The sequence below is a fragment of the Crotalus tigris genome, unplaced genomic scaffold (genome assembly GCF_016545835.1).
Source record: "Crotalus tigris isolate CLP2741 ecotype Arizona unplaced genomic scaffold, ASM1654583v1 scf7180000018445.1570621, whole genome shotgun sequence".
In the NCBI taxonomy this organism is placed as follows: domain Eukaryota; kingdom Metazoa; phylum Chordata; class Lepidosauria; order Squamata; family Viperidae; genus Crotalus; species Crotalus tigris.
Window position 1 is genome coordinate 103,597 of NW_024097006.1, and position 18,042 is coordinate 121,638.

At 42.6% G+C, this 18,042-nt stretch overlaps 1 protein-coding gene across 2 annotated transcripts; it reads right to left on the reverse strand.

The window, feature by feature from the left end:
* Nucleotides 1–6,054: 6,054 nt before the first annotated feature.
* LOC120312188 (microtubule-associated proteins 1A/1B light chain 3C-like) lies at nucleotides 6,055–17,132 on the reverse strand. Of its 2 annotated transcripts, none has more exons than XM_039352555.1 (4): nucleotides 17,003–17,132; nucleotides 16,197–16,252; nucleotides 8,739–8,845; nucleotides 6,055–6,746 (listed from the first exon to the last, which is right to left on the reverse strand). In XM_039352555.1, exons 1-4 carry the CDS (start codon nucleotides 17,061–17,063, stop codon nucleotides 6,563–6,565), a joined length of 408 nt encoding a protein of 135 aa, XP_039208489.1. In that variant the 5' UTR covers nucleotides 17,064–17,132; the 3' UTR covers nucleotides 6,055–6,562. The 2 variants fall into 2 exon arrangements, with proteins under 2 accessions (XP_039208489.1, XP_039208490.1); XM_039352556.1 differs by lacking the exon at nucleotides 17,003–17,132 and adding an exon at nucleotides 16,347–16,605.
* Nucleotides 17,133–18,042: the final 910 nt, after the last annotated feature.

Consider the following 18,042-nt stretch of genomic DNA (forward strand, 5'->3'; position numbering starts at 1 on the left):
TTTCTCTCCTTGTTAGCAGATATGACAATTGTGTGTTGGAAGAAAGATAGCTCACTTCCTTTCCAACAGAATCATGCATTAAAAAACCCTGTGATTTATTGGCTGAATTTAAGCAACATACAGGATCTTAATCATGGTTCACACACAACACTAACCATGTGTCATGGGTTATAAACATAGTAGCTAGATTCTTCTGTCCAGTCTGCAGAGTCAATGGCATTGAGCTAAAAACTAGTTTTTGAAGGCCAACTTTTTCCCAATTTTCTGGAAAAACACTTGTGACAGAAACAGATGAGCTTGTGGCTGACAGGTTAAATATATGCTTATCAAAACCCCAACTAAGCAGACACCAGTATAGAAAGCTCTAAACGTCTGCCTGAGAAGGAAGGCAGCAATTGTTGAAGTAAACACCGCCGACAGAAAGATAGATGGGAAAGAGCTGAGCCAATGCATATCTGGGGGAGGAGGAAAGAGAAGAGATGTGTGAATGGACAATATATTGTGCTTCAAAAAAGGGTAACATATTAGGTTGCCCAGCGGGTCATGGTTTGATCTCTGGGAAATTAGAAATGTAAATCCTGCAAGATCTTTAATTCAATCCAATCTACCTCTGTTTACTGACCAGGTACATGCATTGCATAGTGATTAGCAAGGCTTAGACTTGTGAAGATTTGTCATTTTGCTCTGAGGTTGCAGGTGGTACGGCAAGCTTAGACAACTTCTGATGTCTGAAGTGAAGAGCAGGTGAATTCAATCAGAATCTTGTTGGATAACTCCCAGGTTTTTGCAATCCTAGGGGCCACACTGCAGGATGGGCTGCATTCAGTGCAGTGAATCAAACAAAGGTCTGACTGAAAATCAGAAAAGAGCACATCGGTCTTCCGAAATACTGTTTATGATTCTGAATAGTTATTTTTTACAATATTTCTTGAGAGTATAGGAAACCTTGTTGCTGTGGGGCAACTGCAGGGTCTTGGGAGCTTGAGAATAGGGTTAGCACATAACACTACAACACACATCAGGCTCAGTAACCAAAAATATAGTAGTACCGTAGTTTGGTGCTTATAGCCCAGAGATGCCAGTCCTAATTTGATGTTTACAAGAGGAATCTACTTGTAATGCTTGTTTTTAAGGTGACCAACTTTTTTACAATGAAAAGGAGGACACAAATAAATTGAAGAAAAAATATTGTAAATAAAAGAAACATTTTATTCATTGCAACAATAATAAGACAACTTGCATGTGGAAAGTTTGCCAGCCAGGTGTTTTGGCACGCTCAGCAGCAATTCCTATTGGCTTTCGAAAGGCAATAGGGGGAGTAGCACAGCTCATGCAAAAGTTGAAAAAAAAAACATCAAAAAAAGGTGCCAGAACACAGTTCTGAGCATTCTATGAAGGGGAAAAAAAGCCCTGCAGATTAGTCTTCAAATATCGAAAAGGAGGACACTTTTTGAGGGAGGACAGAACTTACAAAAGGAGGACTGTCCTCCCTAAAGAAGGATGGTTGGTCACCTTATTGTTTTCATTTTCACAAGCTTATGAAACAAGTCATCAGAAGAGATATGCCCAACAAGCTGACTTTCTGATGGGAGTGTGATATCGAAGCAAGCCTTTCTCTGAGGTAATCTTTTACCAGTTGCATTTTATTATAGAAACCTGGAACAGCTGATAGGAATGCAATCCAGTTTTCTTCCCTCTCCCACACTACTGCTATAACCTACCTTTTTCCTCCTCTTTCCTAGGAACCCAAAAGCGGTGTTGGGATCTAGTCCTTTTAAGTTTTGCTCCTAGTTGCACATTCCTCCTTCCTAGCCTTGATGAAGGAATCCCTGCAGAATTCCACTTTATGTGGAGGGAATTCTGGAAACAAAGCTTTGCAATTCGGTCTGAAAAACTACTGTTCTGAAACTTATAGACTAAAAAGCCATAATTGCACATTTCATTGTTTGTTAGCAACTCATTGAAAAAAAAAATCTAGGATAGAAAAACATGGATATCAGGAAAAGAAGCGAGTACAGCATAGCTAATAATTATTCACATTTCCGTCTTGGCCCAACATGTGCTTCCTGAGATTATAAAGCCAGTCATTCATTTAGACTTCTGCTACAAAAGTAGAACTTTTACTTTCCATTTCCTTCCATTAGTCTCTGTTCACATAAAATACTAAATCAGGTTGGTGACAGCCTCAGCATGTGCTGAATATAGAAACCTGATCTTTCCATGTTGGGAGGCCATTTTACCTGTATCCAAGATTAATTATGGGGTAATGTCCACTCTGTGCAGATTACTGTGTCATCTGCAGCAGAAAGAACAGATTAATTTGCCAGCTTTGTTTTCTAGCTTCCACCATGGAGATAAGAATTTCGCAAAATTGATAGTATGTTTTAGCTTTTTTCCTTACGACCTCTACACAGAGATGCAGGAACATGTATGTGAAATGCAGCAGAAAAGGGTGGGGTGAAACCTTCCCCTATCCCATCCCTTGTAGCTTTGATTGGGAAAAAGAAAGAACTTCAAAAGTGCCTGGGATTAATAGCCAAAATGGCTGCTCTCGGTATAATTGAAGTAGCCTTCCTCACCAAATAACATCTGTAAAAATCCATCAGGTAGATCTTACTTGGCCCCTGGTTGGGGGAGATCAAAAAGTCAAGATGATGGTTGTCACTGCATGATTGAAGCCCTACCCTTTTTCACATGTGTCATTTCACATATTAAAAAAGTGAGGGAGAGTGAGGCCTTGATCACATCGCTATGGCCACCATTTTGATTTCTTGATCCCCACCTTGGGGAATCCTAGCCACTACTCTTAAGTGGTGCAAACCACCATAGATACAGGTGAATGGAACCCGAAGGATCACTAGTGCCCCCATGTGCCTGCCATGACTTCTCTCCAGTTCCCTCTGTAGCTTTCTTTTCTTTTGTCCCAAAGGTGCTTTTTCAAAAGGCAACAGAACTGAAGAAGCTTCTTGGATGAGAAGCAAAACGTCTTCAAGAAAAAACAGTTGCCTTTTGAAAAAACACCTTTGGGACAACCGTGATCTAGATGACTGAGAATCTCTATAGACATTTCTTTTCCTTTGCTCTTTGTCTCATCCTATTTTCCTACTGCCTGACATCTTGTTACCTGTCTTTCTTGCTGCCCCACTATTTCCCCTCACTCTCTTTTCCTGCCACCATCTTTCCCTCCCTTTCTCCCTTCCCTCTTGTTACTTTCCCTCTATTGCAGTGGTTCTCAACCTGTGGGTCGAGACTCCATTTGGGGTTGAACGACCATTTCACGGGGGTCGCCAAACAATGCAGTCCGCCATTTTTTTCCCCTTTTCCTTAGCTATGCTACTCCCTTTTATTCTATTGGCTTTTGAAAGCCAATAGAATAGACTCTCTTGAATAGAGTCTAATTCTATTGGCTTTCAAAAGCCAATAGGAATTGTCCAGGCTGTCTCTGCCCTGCTGAGCCCACCAAAAGTCCCATTCTGCAAACGGTGCTGCACCAGTTGAGTAGTAGACTTACGACTGGTTGAGTAGTCCTCGACTTATGACCAGTTGGGGGTCGCAGCATTAAAAAGGTTGAGAACCACTGCTCTATTGCTTCTGAGAAGGAAGTTAGAAGTTTAAGCTGATCCCTTACAGTCAGGATGAGAAGTGGGATGAAGTCACATGGCCATACATTGCCCACCCCAGCTTCAAAGAGAAATTAAGAGAAAAAAAGAGTAAGAAAGATTTATGAGCGCCAATAATTGGGTTAGGGCATGACTCTTTAAGGAAGAAAGCATTCCTATCAACCTAAGCAGAAATGTTATTTATGGAATGTGAGAAGGAGCCAGGTATCAAAGGGCACCTTCTGATACAGGACAATGAGGGGAAATTGAGGATTATATTAATAGAAGAAATTCTATTTTCTCAAGTCTCTTGAGAGCCCTAGTTTCCCAGACTCTGATTCAGTGCTAATGCAACACCTCTCCAACCCACCCACAATTTACAGCTGCAAAATTTAGTGATCTAATTAGATCAACCCATTAAAAGAGGAAGATGGAAGACTGATGTCCCAGAAGCATACTTGGATTTTCCCTCAACCCGCATAGGGACATCCCCAGAAAATGCCCCAGTGGAAGCATTTTAGGGTTTGTTTTTCTTTTTAAAATACTCTGTTTGATAGGCCACTATTTCTGTGGCTTTTAAGCTGCTTTGAAAGGATTGTTGGTCTGAAAAGCTGGGTATAAATGATTGTGTAATGAATTCATAATATAGAGTAGGAATATGATAGGATTAAGAAAAAATGCCTCTGGCTGACCATGCAGCAGCAGATTATGTTCAGACACATAATTTTTGTGTTTTCCTAACATATATATATATATATATATATATATATATATATATATATATATATATATATATATATATATACATATATACACACACATATATACATATACATATATATGAATTTTTGAGGTGGCTGATACTGTGTTTGAAAAAGCAATAGTTCTGTCCCCTCAGGGAAAAAACTGACCTGTTTCACACCCTGCTTGATTCAAAACATGAAACAAAGTACATCTTCCCACTTCAGAAGAATTATTTGTATGTGTCTGTCTGTCTCTGTGTGTGTGTGTGTATAAAATGTCCTTAATACTTAGTCAACCAAATGCAGTTAGATTTATTTAATTGGATGACAGCTTTTCAGCCAACAACCCAAAGGGATAATTATAACCAAAAACCCATTATAAGGTAACCTAAAGGAAGAGCTTGCATTCTATCAGAGTACAAAACCATTTTAAATTGGGAATTTTAACAACATATATATTCCAAGAATGAAGCTATGAGATATTGCTTGCATGTTGTAGCTTTAAGCCAAAAGAAACTGCAATACAGGTAATATTTAAAACTGCCCATGTAATAAAAATTAGGACAGGAATTGCTGAAAATCTTCTGTATGGCACCAAATCAACTCATGTTGACGAGTGTTCACACAATTGTTTACTACTTGGTGAGTTGAAGAGGCAGGAATTTAGTTACATATCATACTGAGAAAGGTAAATATATAAATATAAATATATATATATAGATTGAAAAATCAGGATCAATGCATTGAGCAAACCTTGCTGTTGGGCTATATTGGAATTGGGTGTCTAAACAAATCTAAAAAGAAACAAACCATGAATAAACCATCATTTATGATTTAACAAACTAAGCCAATTAGTTTCTGAATAAATCATGCTTAAACCAATCATAGCTTCACACAATATGAGAACCCAGTGTATACTGCCTAGGCCAATTTGTTGGAGCACATTCTTCAGTCATAGCCTAGGCCACGGGTGTCAAACTTGCTGTGTCACGTGAGTGTCACGACGTGTCATAACTTTTTTTTGCATTGCCGGAGCTGGGGTGGGCATGGCCTCTGCATGATGCAACCAGCCTGTGGGCCGGCAGTTTGACACCCCTGGCCTAGGAAATGCCCTTCAAAGTGCCAAGCTCTTATTCTTGACATGCTTCCTTACTGACCACTGATCCCTACTAAGTCTGTTCAATATATTTAATTCTAGCTTCTCTATCTAAGACACTAATGGGCCCCAAAGGATAACCATCTCAGATCCTGAATTGTCTGTGGACTGAATGATAATTATCTCCCATGTCTCATCTTTCTTGTCATGGTGAAGAGTAAGATACTAAGGCCAAAACGATATTTATCATCAGGATAAGCCAAAGAGAGATTACTTTATTAAGCCACACAGAATCCACTGGACCAGCATTTCCCTGTGTATCATGTAGCAGATGTGCTGGGACTACAGCAGAACATTTCCAGCCAAAAAGGCCAGTCATGCTGGCTGAGAATAAGTAGAAGTAGACCTTGCAGCCCATCTAGAAGTCAGCAGATTGGGGGGAGTTTACAGTACCTATTCAAATCCTACAAAGGCTCTTTGAAAGGAAGTCCAAAGTCAAGCATCCCTCTGCCCCTCTTTTGAAAAGGCACCAAAATGATTATTAAAGGTATTGAGTCATTCAGTTAATCCTCTTATGGGTAGAAAAATAAACAGAGGCCTTCTCAGATCAGATATGGAATTGCGCTCATTTATTTCTGTATTGTAATCTTAAGGGGAAAAGGGGAAAGAGAGGGAGGGATGCAGTAACCAATGACTGTGCAATTAAAATGTCCACAAGTGGCATTCTCCAGATCCTCCTCCTTAGGTCAATCAGCTTTTTTCCCTAATAAAAAGACTCTGCTCTCAGTGCCCAATAGGAAGTGAAATTCATTTTATGAAGAAAATAAATAAATAAATAAAACAGTAAGTCTAAAAAAGAATAAGCTGGCAGTGGATTAAACTAACAATCCGCAGAGTTAGTATTACCTCAAAGGACCACATCCTCCCAAAATTCCACTCAGGCAGAACCAAAAGTGAAGCAAGGAAGTAGTATCAGGGACCAAAGTCATAAGAGAAAATCCTGTGGCTGGCTGCGAATACCCTCCCAGGCCATTCTTGCACCCAAACAGTCTTTAAAAACTTCTTTTTGCTGATTTTGGCTCCAAGAGAGGTATGGATCACCCCTCCCTCCCCCGAGAATGGCTTCATTGGTGTTCGGAAGGGGAACCCGCACCAAACATCTCTTGAGAAGCATAGGTCATGTAGAGGAAGCCATCTTCATCCTTGTTGTCATTGTAGATCTGTAAAATAGTCAGACTAAGACAGGGTAGGGTTTGATTGTTCACGAGTAAGTAGAAGGCTTGTGTAGCTGTGAGGGATAGCCGGGTTCTGGAGAAGGAGAAAAGAAGAGTTGTCAAGGCAAGATCAGAAGAAAGAAAAGGGATAGCTGCTGGTTAGATTTGATCTAGTCCAGGCAATCCATGGGGCCACATTTTTTTTTAAAAAAATGTATTTTTTGTACAGTTCCCTGATACACATATCAATAAAATCACAGCATGCGAAAGACAACCTCAAACCAACATAGCAAAAACACAATAAGAGAAAAAGCAATAACAGCAATTAATGTAATTTAAGAACCCCACTCATCAGTAGCAGTTAAATGTTCTAAAACACTGAAGTGGGTTTAAAAAAAAAGTCAAAATAAAGAGGTTTTTCACCTGCCTCCGAAAGGGCTGGAGTATATAAGGGCTGCAGATGTTTCAAAACTGATTCAGAAGAAAGCCTTTTGGACCTTGTATGGAAGGCTGCACCTCTATTATTCATGAAAACCCACATGCTTTTTTTTTCATGCACAAGCCTAAAAACAATGTAGCTACTTTTATGAGTTGCATAATTATTTGCTCCATTAAGCAGCAGCAGCTTTTTGGCCCTCTTGCACGCAAGCTTGAAAAGGGACATGGATGACTAAATGAATAGACTAAATGACTAAAAGAGATGCTTTGCTCATATGAGGCCTGAAGCACATATTCTAAACTCTTTTTGAAGTGTGGGTGTCCCATTACCATATGCCCCAGATCAGGGAAGAGAGCACCCCACCCCTTTGTTTGGGGTTACATGAATTCCCATTCCCAACAATTCTACCCAGCATTGCCAACACTGAGCATTGCAATGCTGCAACATCTGGAGAACAAGCTTTAGTCTCAAGAAAAGATTTTCTAGAAAATCAAGAATGTCAAGAACTAACATTCTTGCCATGTTAGTTCCTTTAAAACTGTAGGAAGGTATGCTGAATTTGGATGAGGCAATACTGTAACTAGGTCATTTTGGCTCTGCCCACTAGTCTTTTTGCAAAATGTGGGTGCTGACTGACTTATCCCCTAATGAACTGCTCCTTCATTGAGTCACTTCCCATATTCAGTTGAGTTAATAATTACGGTAGCAGGCATGCACAAGCCACATTTAAGTTCTTGCCCTATATCAGCAAATGGCTCTTATTTTGGTAACTGGGGACAGTATAAGAAGCAGAGCAAGATTTTGAGATCCATATTATTAAGATACATTTTTTTACTTTTGCTTTTATAGAATTGCATATTGTTTCAATAGGGCTTTTTGTCAAATGGAAAAGAATGGATCGTCTTTTAGAAACAGCGTAAGTTTTTAACCTTTAAAGAATGTCTATGGAGATTCTCAGTCATCTAGGTCAGGGGTAGGCAACCTTGGCTCTTTTTATGACTCATGGACTTCAACTCCCAGAATTCCTGAGCCAGCATAGCTACCCCTGATCTAGGTCATGGTTGTCCCAAAGGTGCTTTTTCAAAAGGCAACTGGACTTTGTTTCTCTCTGAAGACATTTTGCTTCTCATCCAAGAAGCTTCTTCAGTTCTGATTTCTTCAATCAGAACTAAAAAAGCTTCTTAGATGAGAAGTGAAACATCAAGAAAAAACAAGTCCAGCTGCCTTTTGAAAAAGCACCTTTGGGACAAAGAACTCAGAAGCACTGCAAGGTCCATAGACAGTTTATGCTAATATCAATATGTTCTGGGGTAAGAACTATACAGAAGAGGGCTCAAATTGAGGGTAATGTGGCTCTGATGTCAGTAAGAAAAACCAACTGTCTTTCCTTAGAACAGGGTTATCAAAGTGCCGGCCCGTGGGCCGGTTTCATCATACCGGAGCCGCGCCCACCCCATTGCCGGCAATGGCGAAAAAGCTCCGTCACGTGACATCACGAGTCTGACATGTCTGCCTTAGAAATATAAAGGTACCATTGTAAAGTAATCACAGCAACCTATATAAACAGGATAGCCTTGCATATAATGCTTTTTGCCTGAGAATGAAAGGCAATATTCTTCCCATGGCCCAATTCCAGGTCCCATCTACCTCAGAGTGAAAATAAACTGAGACATGGATATATCTGGAGAAACCAAAAACTTGATCCGATCCAACTGGGGAAGAGACTTCTCCTTCCTGTAACGTTCCACTACCACCTGTGGACAAAGGAATGTATTTAATTACCAAGATTCTACAATCCTTCAATTACAAGGTTTTGATTTTTGAAGGGGCAGATTGAAAGTCATGTTACTATGGAAGCTGACAGGTCTGTGCAAGCTGCTAAAAAATGATGGGTGTCTGGAGTTATGCAGAAATTACTCCAAGTTCAGCAGAGGAATGGTTCAATAGAAAGATTAATGCAAGTGCAATCCAGGATCAAGGCCTATTGCTCCTAGAATGGCTTCATAGATGAGATCTTTTATTTTCAACAGCTTTGGGTAACAACAAGCTCTGTTTGAGCAATAGACCTAAAGGTCTGATTATAACTATAGTTGACTATAGAGCATCTGTTTTCAACCTGAGCTTTCTGGTATGTTAGCAGAGCTGTGGAGGGACACATCTCTGCCTTGGATTTGGAAAACTAAAATTGGTTTCCCTTGATCCCCCAACCAACAGAGTGTTGAAGTGGCATTTGTATACTTTTGAAAAATAGTGAATCTTAAATATTTATTTGCCTCACATGTGACATCAAGATATAATGGTTTCTTCAGCTTTGCATGTCATGTAAACCTTGCCAGGAAATCATAGATTAGCACAGTATGCAAGTGTCACAACAGCTCACGCTTTTAACAATCCTATAAAATAGATTGGGACATTTTAAATTGTCACCTTAGGAGCAATGATTGGAAGTTTGATGCTCTGATTTCTCGGTAGGTTATTAGATAGTCAGCCTTTAGGACAAGACTTTGCATTTGATGGGATATATTGGAAAGCAGCTGTCAGCAGGTGTGGCTTACACAACATGTTAACATTTGCTGGCATTACCTACTCTATAAGTTTTAAAGAAGTAAAAAACCTCTTCCCTTCTTTATATCCAGCCATCCAATAATATTCCAGGTGTGACTCCTAATTTCCCATAGGACTAAAAGCTTTAACAGCTTATTTCATACACTGCATGAAATCATGTGGCTAGATTGGTTATAGCTTACAAGTTATTATCTTAGTATAATACAGCAACCCAAATCATTTCTAACTTATTCAATAAACTATAGTTAAAGACTTAATGTCTTAACATAGAGACAAAATTGGAATCAGAACTGGAACTCTTTGATGCCAACTAAGTCTTAGCTAGTACTTTACCATGTAGGAGAAACTCTGCATTTACTTGAAGACTCTAGTCTGTGCAATGCAGAAAGGCAACAAAGGCAGATGCTAGCATTTGAAGAACTTAGGTTAAGATCCATGGATTAGGCAAGCATATTCAAGTCAAGAATTAGTTGATTTGATTACAGAATATCATCTGATCCCCCCAACATAGGAACAAAGATGTGAGAACCTTTTCCCTCTTTCATTATTTTTATTATGTCACATTTCCAGAAGTTGAAATGTACATTAAAACTGAATCATGTAACTTAATCATTTTACTATAGTGCTGGCATCACAGGAGGAAAGCTGTGCTTATTCCATGGTAGCAAAAATCAGGATTCTAGTAACTTTTATTAAGTTATTATTAAAAGGCATAAGATTTTGTGAGCTGCAGTGCACCATCAGATGCAAAGAATGGCTCAACTAATGTAAGATTCTTGTTGTGGTTTATTTAATAAAGTTATCAGAGTATCAGAGTTAACTATGAAGTAGCCTATCATGTGAGCACAAAGTGTCTTTTCAAAATAGTGCCACAAAAAACAAAACAGAAACACAAGTTAAGATAGGCAAGAAAATCGTTAGTGAGCACCTGTCCAGCCTAGATGAGTTCAAATCGCCAGGACCAGACGGATTACACCCCAGAGTTCTCAAGGAACTGGCAGATGTGATATCGGAGCCACTGAACTATATTTTTCAAAGATCCTGGAACACAGGGGAACTACCAGAGGACTGGAAAAGAGCTGATGTAGTTCCCATCCTCAAAAAAGGAAAAAAAATGGATCCAGGAAATTACAGACCTATCAGCCTGACCTCAATACCTGGGAAGATCCTGGAAAAGATAATCAAACAACGAATCAACGAACACCTAGAGGCAAACAAAGTCATTACTAAAAGCCAACATGGGTTTGTCAAAAATAGATCATGCCAGACAAATCTTATTGCATTCTTTGACCAAGTGACAAAATTAGTGGATCAGAGGAATGCTGTGGACATAATTTACTTGGACTTCAGTAAGGCATTTGATAAAGTAGATCACAACCTACTACTTGACAAGATAGAAAAATGTGGGGTAGACAGAACCACCACCAGATGGATCCGTAGCTGGCTGACCGGCCGTACTCAGCGAGTGGTCCTCAATGGAACTGCATCTATATGGAGGGAAGTGTGTAGTGGGGTGCCCCAGGGCTCTGTTCTGGGCCCAGTACTCTTCAACATCTTCATCAACGATTTGGATGAAGGGATAGATGGGAACTCATCAAATTTGCAGACGACACCAAGCTGGCAGGAATAGCCAACACTCCAGAAGACAGGCTTAAGATACAGAAGGATCTGGACAGACTTGAACACTGGGCACTAACTAACAAAATGAAATTCAATGGTGAAAAAAGCAAGGTTCTACATTTAGGCAAGAAAAACCAAATGCACAAGTACAGCATAGGTGGCACCATGCTCAATAGTAGTAACTGTGAGAGGGACCTCGGAGTCCTAGTAGACAATCACTTAAATATGAGCCAGCAGTGTGCTGCAGCTGCCAAAAAAGGCCAACACAGTGCTAGGCTGCATTAACAGAGGGATAGAATCAAGATCACGTGAAGTATTAATACCACTCTTCAATGCCTTGGTAAGGCCACACTTGGAATACTGCATCCAGTTTTGGTCACCACGATGTAAAAAAGATGTTGAGACTCTAGAAAGAGTACAGAGAAGAGCAACAAAGATGATTAGGGGACTGGAGGCTAAAACATATAAGGAACGGTTGCGAGAATTGAGTATGTCTAGTTTAACGAAGAGAAGGACAAGGGGGGACATGATAGCAGTATTCCAATATCTCAGGGGCTGCCATAAAGAAGAGGGAATTAAGCTATTTTCCAAAGCACCTGAAGGCAGGACAAGAAGCAACGGGGATGGAAACTCATCCAGGAGAGAAGCAACCTAGAACTAAGGAGAAACTTCCTGACAGTGAGAACAGTTAATCAGTGGAACAGCCTGCCTCCAGAAGCAGTAAATGCTCCAACACTGGAAGTTTTTAAGAAGAGACTGGACAGCCATTTGTCCGAAATAGCGTAGGGTTTCCTGCCCGAGCAGGGGGTTGGACTAGATGACCTCCAAGGTCCCTTCCAACTTTACTACTATTACTAATTACTAATTTCATTCCAAGTTATTGAGTGTTTGGGGTATGAGAATGGTGGAGTCGGGGGTGGAGCCTGGTACCCCCTCTGCTGAGTGCAATAGCAAAAGTAGGGGGGGGGGCAGGACTTACCCTTGGGCTTGGTTTGTATGGAAAGCGAGTCCGGTCAGGAAGGGAGAAGGCTGGTGAGGGTGGGGGTACTCCGGGGAGGGGAGAAGGTCGGAGCATCCCGGTCATGACTGGGATGGGCAGATACGGCGGGAGCCGAGGGGCAGGCCATCTTCGGGGAACAAGGACCCGCTATGTTAGAGCGATTCCTTGTTCCGGCCCCTCAAAAGGCTCAGCCTGTAGTACTGGTGACAGGGGAGTACAGGGCCCTAATTGTAGGCTGCTGTTGCTTAATGCCAGGTCCGTTGTCAGCAAAGCCCCCCTTGTCCGTGATTTAATATTGGACGGCGGGGCGGACCTGGCATGTATAACCGAAACCTGGCTGGGCCCTGAGGGGGGTGTCTCCCTCTCGGAGATGTGCCCGGACGGGTTTGTGGTGCTTCATCAGCCTCGACATCAGGGCAGGGGTGGGGGAGTGGCAGTCATCGCTCGGAAGTCCTTGAGTCCTCGTGGGATTCCTGCCCCGGAGGTTGTTGGGTGTGAGTCCCTCCTATTGAAGTTGGGTTCACGGGTTCAGTTGGGCTTGTGCTGACGTACCTACCTCCCAGCTGCGTTGCAACAGCCCTGCCTGCGTTGCTGGAGTCAGTAGCCGGGTTGGCGGTGGAGTTCCCCAGACTTATAGTACTGGGGGACTTTAACCTACCATCACTCGGCGATCACTCAGAGGCGGCACAGGAGTTCATGGCTTCCATGGCAACCATGGACCTGACCCAGGTAATTCAGGATCCGACCCATAGGGGTGGTCACACACTCGACCTTGTGTTTCTCTCGGGGCAATGGAGACATGATCTGGAATTAAGGGGAATAGAGATTTCGCCCTTGTCATGGACAGATCATTTCCTATTGAGGCTGGACTTCAGAGCATCACTCCCCCATCGCAGGGAGAGGGAACCGACTAGGTGGTTCCGCCCCAGGCGCCTAATGGACCCAGATCGGTTCCAGGAGGAGCTTGGGGAAATACCTGACTCCCTTGTCCACAACTCGTCCGGGTCCCTGGTTGCGGCCTGGAATGAGGCGGCGTCCGGGGCCCTGGATCGAATTGCGCCTTTGCGACCTCTCTGTGGTGGTGGTCCCCGGAGGGCGCCTTGGTTCACTGAGGAGCTCCGGGAGATGAAGCGCCACAAGAGACGTCTAGAGCGACGTTGGAGGGCCAGTAACTCTGAATCTGACCGATCACTATTAAGAGCCTATCTTAGGACTTATTTAGTGGCGATAAGAGCGGCAAAGCGTGTTCACTTTTCCGCACTTATTGCGTCCGCAGAATCTCGCCCAGCCGCCTTGTTTAGGGTGACCCGCTCCCTTCTTAAAGTGGAGGAGGCGGAGGAACCCTTGCAGGGGAGAGCTGAGGAGTTTGCTCAGTTTCTTTCGGACAAAATCGCTCAGATTCAGAGGGACCTGGACTCTGACTGGGCAGTGCCAGCCGAGTTGCCAGGGGCTGGTCTTAGTCATATTATCTGGAGCGAGTTTGAGCCTGTGACCCCTGATGAAGTGGACAAGGCCGTGAGGGCAATGAATGCCGCCACCTGTTTATTGGACCCGTGCCCCTCCTGGCTGGTTTCTGCCAGTAGGGAGGTGACACGAGGCTGGCTCCAGGCGATAATCAATGCCTCCTTGATGGAGGGGTCTTTCCCGCAACCTTTAAAGGAAGCGGTGGTGAGGCCCCTCCTCAAGAAGCCTTCCCTGGACCCAGCTGTTTTGAAGAACTTTCGTCCCGTCTCCAACCTCCCCTTTGTGGGGAAGGTTGTAGAGAAGGTGGTGGCATCTCAACTCTTGCGATCCTTGGATGAAACCAATTACCTGGACCCTTTTCAATCTGGTTTCAGGCCCGGCTACAGCACTGAGACCGCTTTGGTCGCACTGACCGATGACCTCTGGCGAGCCCGGGATAGGGGTCATTCCTCTATCCTGGTGCTTCTTGACCTCTCAGCGGCTTTCGATACCATCGACCATGGTATCCTTCTGCGTCGTCTCGGAGAGGTGGGGGTGGGCGGCACCGTATTGCGGTGGTTCTCCTCCTACCTCTCCGACAGGTCGCAGTCGGTGTTGGCGGGCGGACAGAGATCGACCCCTAGGCGCCTCGATTATGGGGTGCCTCAGGGCTCGGTCCTGTCCCCCCTCCTTTTCAACATCTACATGAAACCGCTGGGTGAGATCATTCGGCGACACGGGGTGAGGTATCATCAGTATGCAGATGATACCCAATTATATATCTCCACCCCGTGCCCTTTCAGTGAAGCGGTCGACGTGATGTGCCGGTGCCTGGAAGATGTGAGGGTCTGGATGGGGGTGAACAGGCTTAGACTCAACCCTGACAAGACCGAGTGGCTCTGGGTCCTGCCTCCCAAAGGCCAACTGGATGGTCCATCTTTAGTCCTGGGGGGGGCAAATTTACCTCCCTCAGTGCAGGCACGCAACTTGGGTGTCCTCCTGGACTCACAGCTAAATCTGGAACAACATCTATCAGCTGTGGCCAGGGGACCTTTGCACAGGTTCGCCTAGTGCACCAGTTGCGGCCTTATTTGGACCGAGAGGCTTTACTCACAGTCACTCATGCCGTTGTCACCTCAAGACTGGATTACTGCAATGCGCTCTACATGGGGCTACCCTTGAAGAGCGTTCGGAGGCTGCAGTTGGTTCAGAACGCAGCCGCGAGAGCGATTGTGGGCACGCCAAGGTACGCCCACGTGTCACCTATCCTCCGCGAGCTGCACTGGCTTCCTGTGGGTCTCCGGACGCAATTCAAGGTGTTGGTTATCACCTTTAAAGCCCTTCATGGCATAGGGCCAGGTTACTTACAGGACCGCATTCTGCCGCATAGCTCCCAGAGACCGGTGAGGTCCCATAGATTGGGCCTCCTTCAGGTCCCGTCGGCCAGACAATGTCGGCTGGCGGGCCCTCGGGGAAGGGCCTTTTCCGTGGTGGCTCCGACCTGGTGGAACCAACTTCCCCCCGAGGTTCGAACTACTCCCACCCTGCCGGCCTTTAAGAAGGCTGTTAAAACCCTCCTGTTCCGGCAGGCCTGGGGCTGATGTCCCCGGGGGGCCGGGATATGACCGGACTCGCAGTATGATCGCAGTATGATTGTATTATTTTATTATTTTATTGTTTTTTGACTGTTTTTTAACTTTGTACGCCGCCCTGAGTCCTTCGGGATTGGGCGGCATATAAATATTAAAAATAAATAAATAAATAAATAAATAAATATTCCATCCACCAGCAACATGATTCCATTTAAATGCCAGATCTTGCAAAATATTAAGGTGATTAGGTGCTAAGTTTCAAATACAAGCAAGAAATTTCAGGTTGTTTTTCAATATCTTTCATTTTTTTTGATGACTAATCTTGTGGCATTTGAAACAGTGAGACTGGAAGCGGAAAGCAGGGCTCCTATTTCTCACGTTAAGACTGCCAAAATCAAGGTTTTTCCTTTCATTGCTCTTGCATTTTATTATTCATCTAGAAGGCTTGTTTTAGGAAGTTTGTTCATAAATAGACAGGGCAGGAAGATCCCACTGTTGATTGAACCAAGTCAAGTCTATTCTGCAGTTTCCAAGCAAAATGTTGGGATCATAGGAGCATCTTCTAGATCCTTCCATTTCCCCAAGCCACATCTCCCTAGCTAGTTTATGGTTTATCATGGTGGGTAAATGTTAGCCAATGTGACCCCCCAAAAAACAAGTTTTAGGCTGTCAGGCCTCATCATTGTTGCTGAACATATGTCACAAGACCATTGGATGTATATGAGAAGTTCTTGTATATCACTGAAGCTTCTTCACAAAATAGAAGTTCAATCTCCAATTAGTTATATCTTTAGTTAATTGCATCCATTTCATTAGTTGAGTTCTTGGACATTACAGCAAAAGCTGAGTCATTCTATCAAATGGGGAAAAAGGAATTTTGCTTACCGGAATTTTGTTCGGATACTTCCCCCGAATTTCTGTTGTCTCATTCATCCGAGTTGCTAAACAAAGATAGACATATATTCACACATCAGTAGCTATAAGAATTTAGGAAGATTCAACCTCTTAATGATTCTTTATTCTGTCCCAATTTACTTTAGAAGTTATCAATTCTTATCAGCATAAATCAAGTTGCTCCACTCAGATAAATTGAGATGTTGAAGTCAGTAACTTTTATGATGTTTTTAGCCTAAGAAACAAGTTTTTTTAAGTGTAGAGTGGTAAAACTGGAAGAAAAATCACACAACTATGGCCCTATAGATCCTACAACTCCCATCGCCCCCACTATATGTTAAGAAATTATTTCATATACTAGTTGGCACTGTTCTATTTAATGAGTCAGGAGGAATGAGGATTGCCCCATTTTCTTTAACAAGATTCCTGTACACTATTCTATTTCCAACAGCTTCCTTAAAGTCAGTTGGAACACCAACTGTCAGGAAATATTTCCGTTGGTTAACCCTATAAATGAGCGGGTAGAACAAAGAGGTTCAAATATCTTACAGCTGTTAGGGCTCTCTTGGATTAACTTGCAAGGTTCACGTAAAGAAGAAAATAGATAATAGAAGAACAGTATGCATTTGGGTAAAGGAAAAGCAGAATTGAAATGTTAAACAGCTCTAACAGTCCCATTTAGGACAGAGAATCAAAAAATACAATGTTAGATGGATGAGTGGATTAGAAGAAGAAAGCAGGAAAATGGAAACAAATTATATAATCGTGGTCTCCCTTTGAAGCAACAGTTCATTTACCAAAACTTTTCCTCTCCTTGAAAGGACGGTTTTCACACTGGTTTCTTTGCATCTTCAGCATGTCTGTAAAAGGTATTTCCCCTGGCAGATAAGGCAATTCCTGCTTTCCTAAACTCCTTGCTTTCCTATCTCTGTTATTCCCTAGTTAATATAAGGGTAAGCAGCTCATTTATTAAGGCAAAGTTTGGGGGTGGAGCTTTTTGAGGAAATGGCAGCTGTTTGTGGGAAGGAAAAGAAATACAACTGCAATAAAGCAACTTGGTTACAGATGAGCTTCCAAGGTCCTTGCCTCATCTGGACCAGCCAAAAGATAAGCTCTTAAAGAGATATGTAGGAGGAGCAAATTTGCATTTTGACCCTTAAATCTACTGCTCATGCATATTACAATACATATATATGAGTTATATACTCGCTGCTTTCCATCTTTCTCCCTACACAGAAACACATGCATAAGAGTGGGGAAATTGTGGTTTTCCTGCAGTGGCTGAATTTCAACTTTTAGTAGCCTTGGCTGATGTCGATTGATGTGGGGAACAGGCTTTTAACCTGGGTTTAGTGCTTTGGTCCTATTCTGATAAGAAAGTGAGAATTACTTCTGTGTAAGCTTGTGTAGGACTGAGTGCTAGGTTTCTGCATAGTTATGCAAGAATAAACTTCCAGTGAACTCAGTAATGATTAGGACTTTGCAGACAGTAATGTGTTTGGTTTCTGTGCAGCTAAATGTGATGCATGCATAATCAGAAATAAATGCAACTAAATTCAATAGAGCTTACTCCTTTGTAAATCTGTCAAAACCTACAGCCTTATTAAGATTGATAGGCATGTTTGCAGTTTTAGGAACTATTCCAGGAAAGGAATGCAGAGCACAAGGCCAATTGAGGAGGCAGAGAGACAATTTGCATTGAAGGACATCTCTAGATTAGAATAAAGGGCTTCCCAGAACAGTTTTGGGATTTTTTAATTATTTAAAACTATATCAAAGATAAATAAACTCATACACTTGATGTTCCTTCCAGTTCTCCTTAGCTAAATGTACTGCA

Excerpts from the sequence above, each read along its gene's own strand:
- LOC120312188 (XM_039352555.1), bottom strand. The coding sequence starts at position 17,063 with ATGCTGAAGATGCAAAGAAACCAGTGTGAAAACCGTCCTTTCAAGGAG. Across the intron at positions 16,253-17,002 it reads CAAGGAGAGGAAAAGTTTTG|CAACTCGGATGAATGAGACA; the intron begins GTAAATGAACTG and ends ATCTTTGTTTAG. Across the intron at positions 8,846-16,196 it reads AGTATCCGAACAAAATTCCG|GTGGTAGTGGAACGTTACAG; the intron begins GTAAGCAAAATT and ends CTTTGTCCACAG.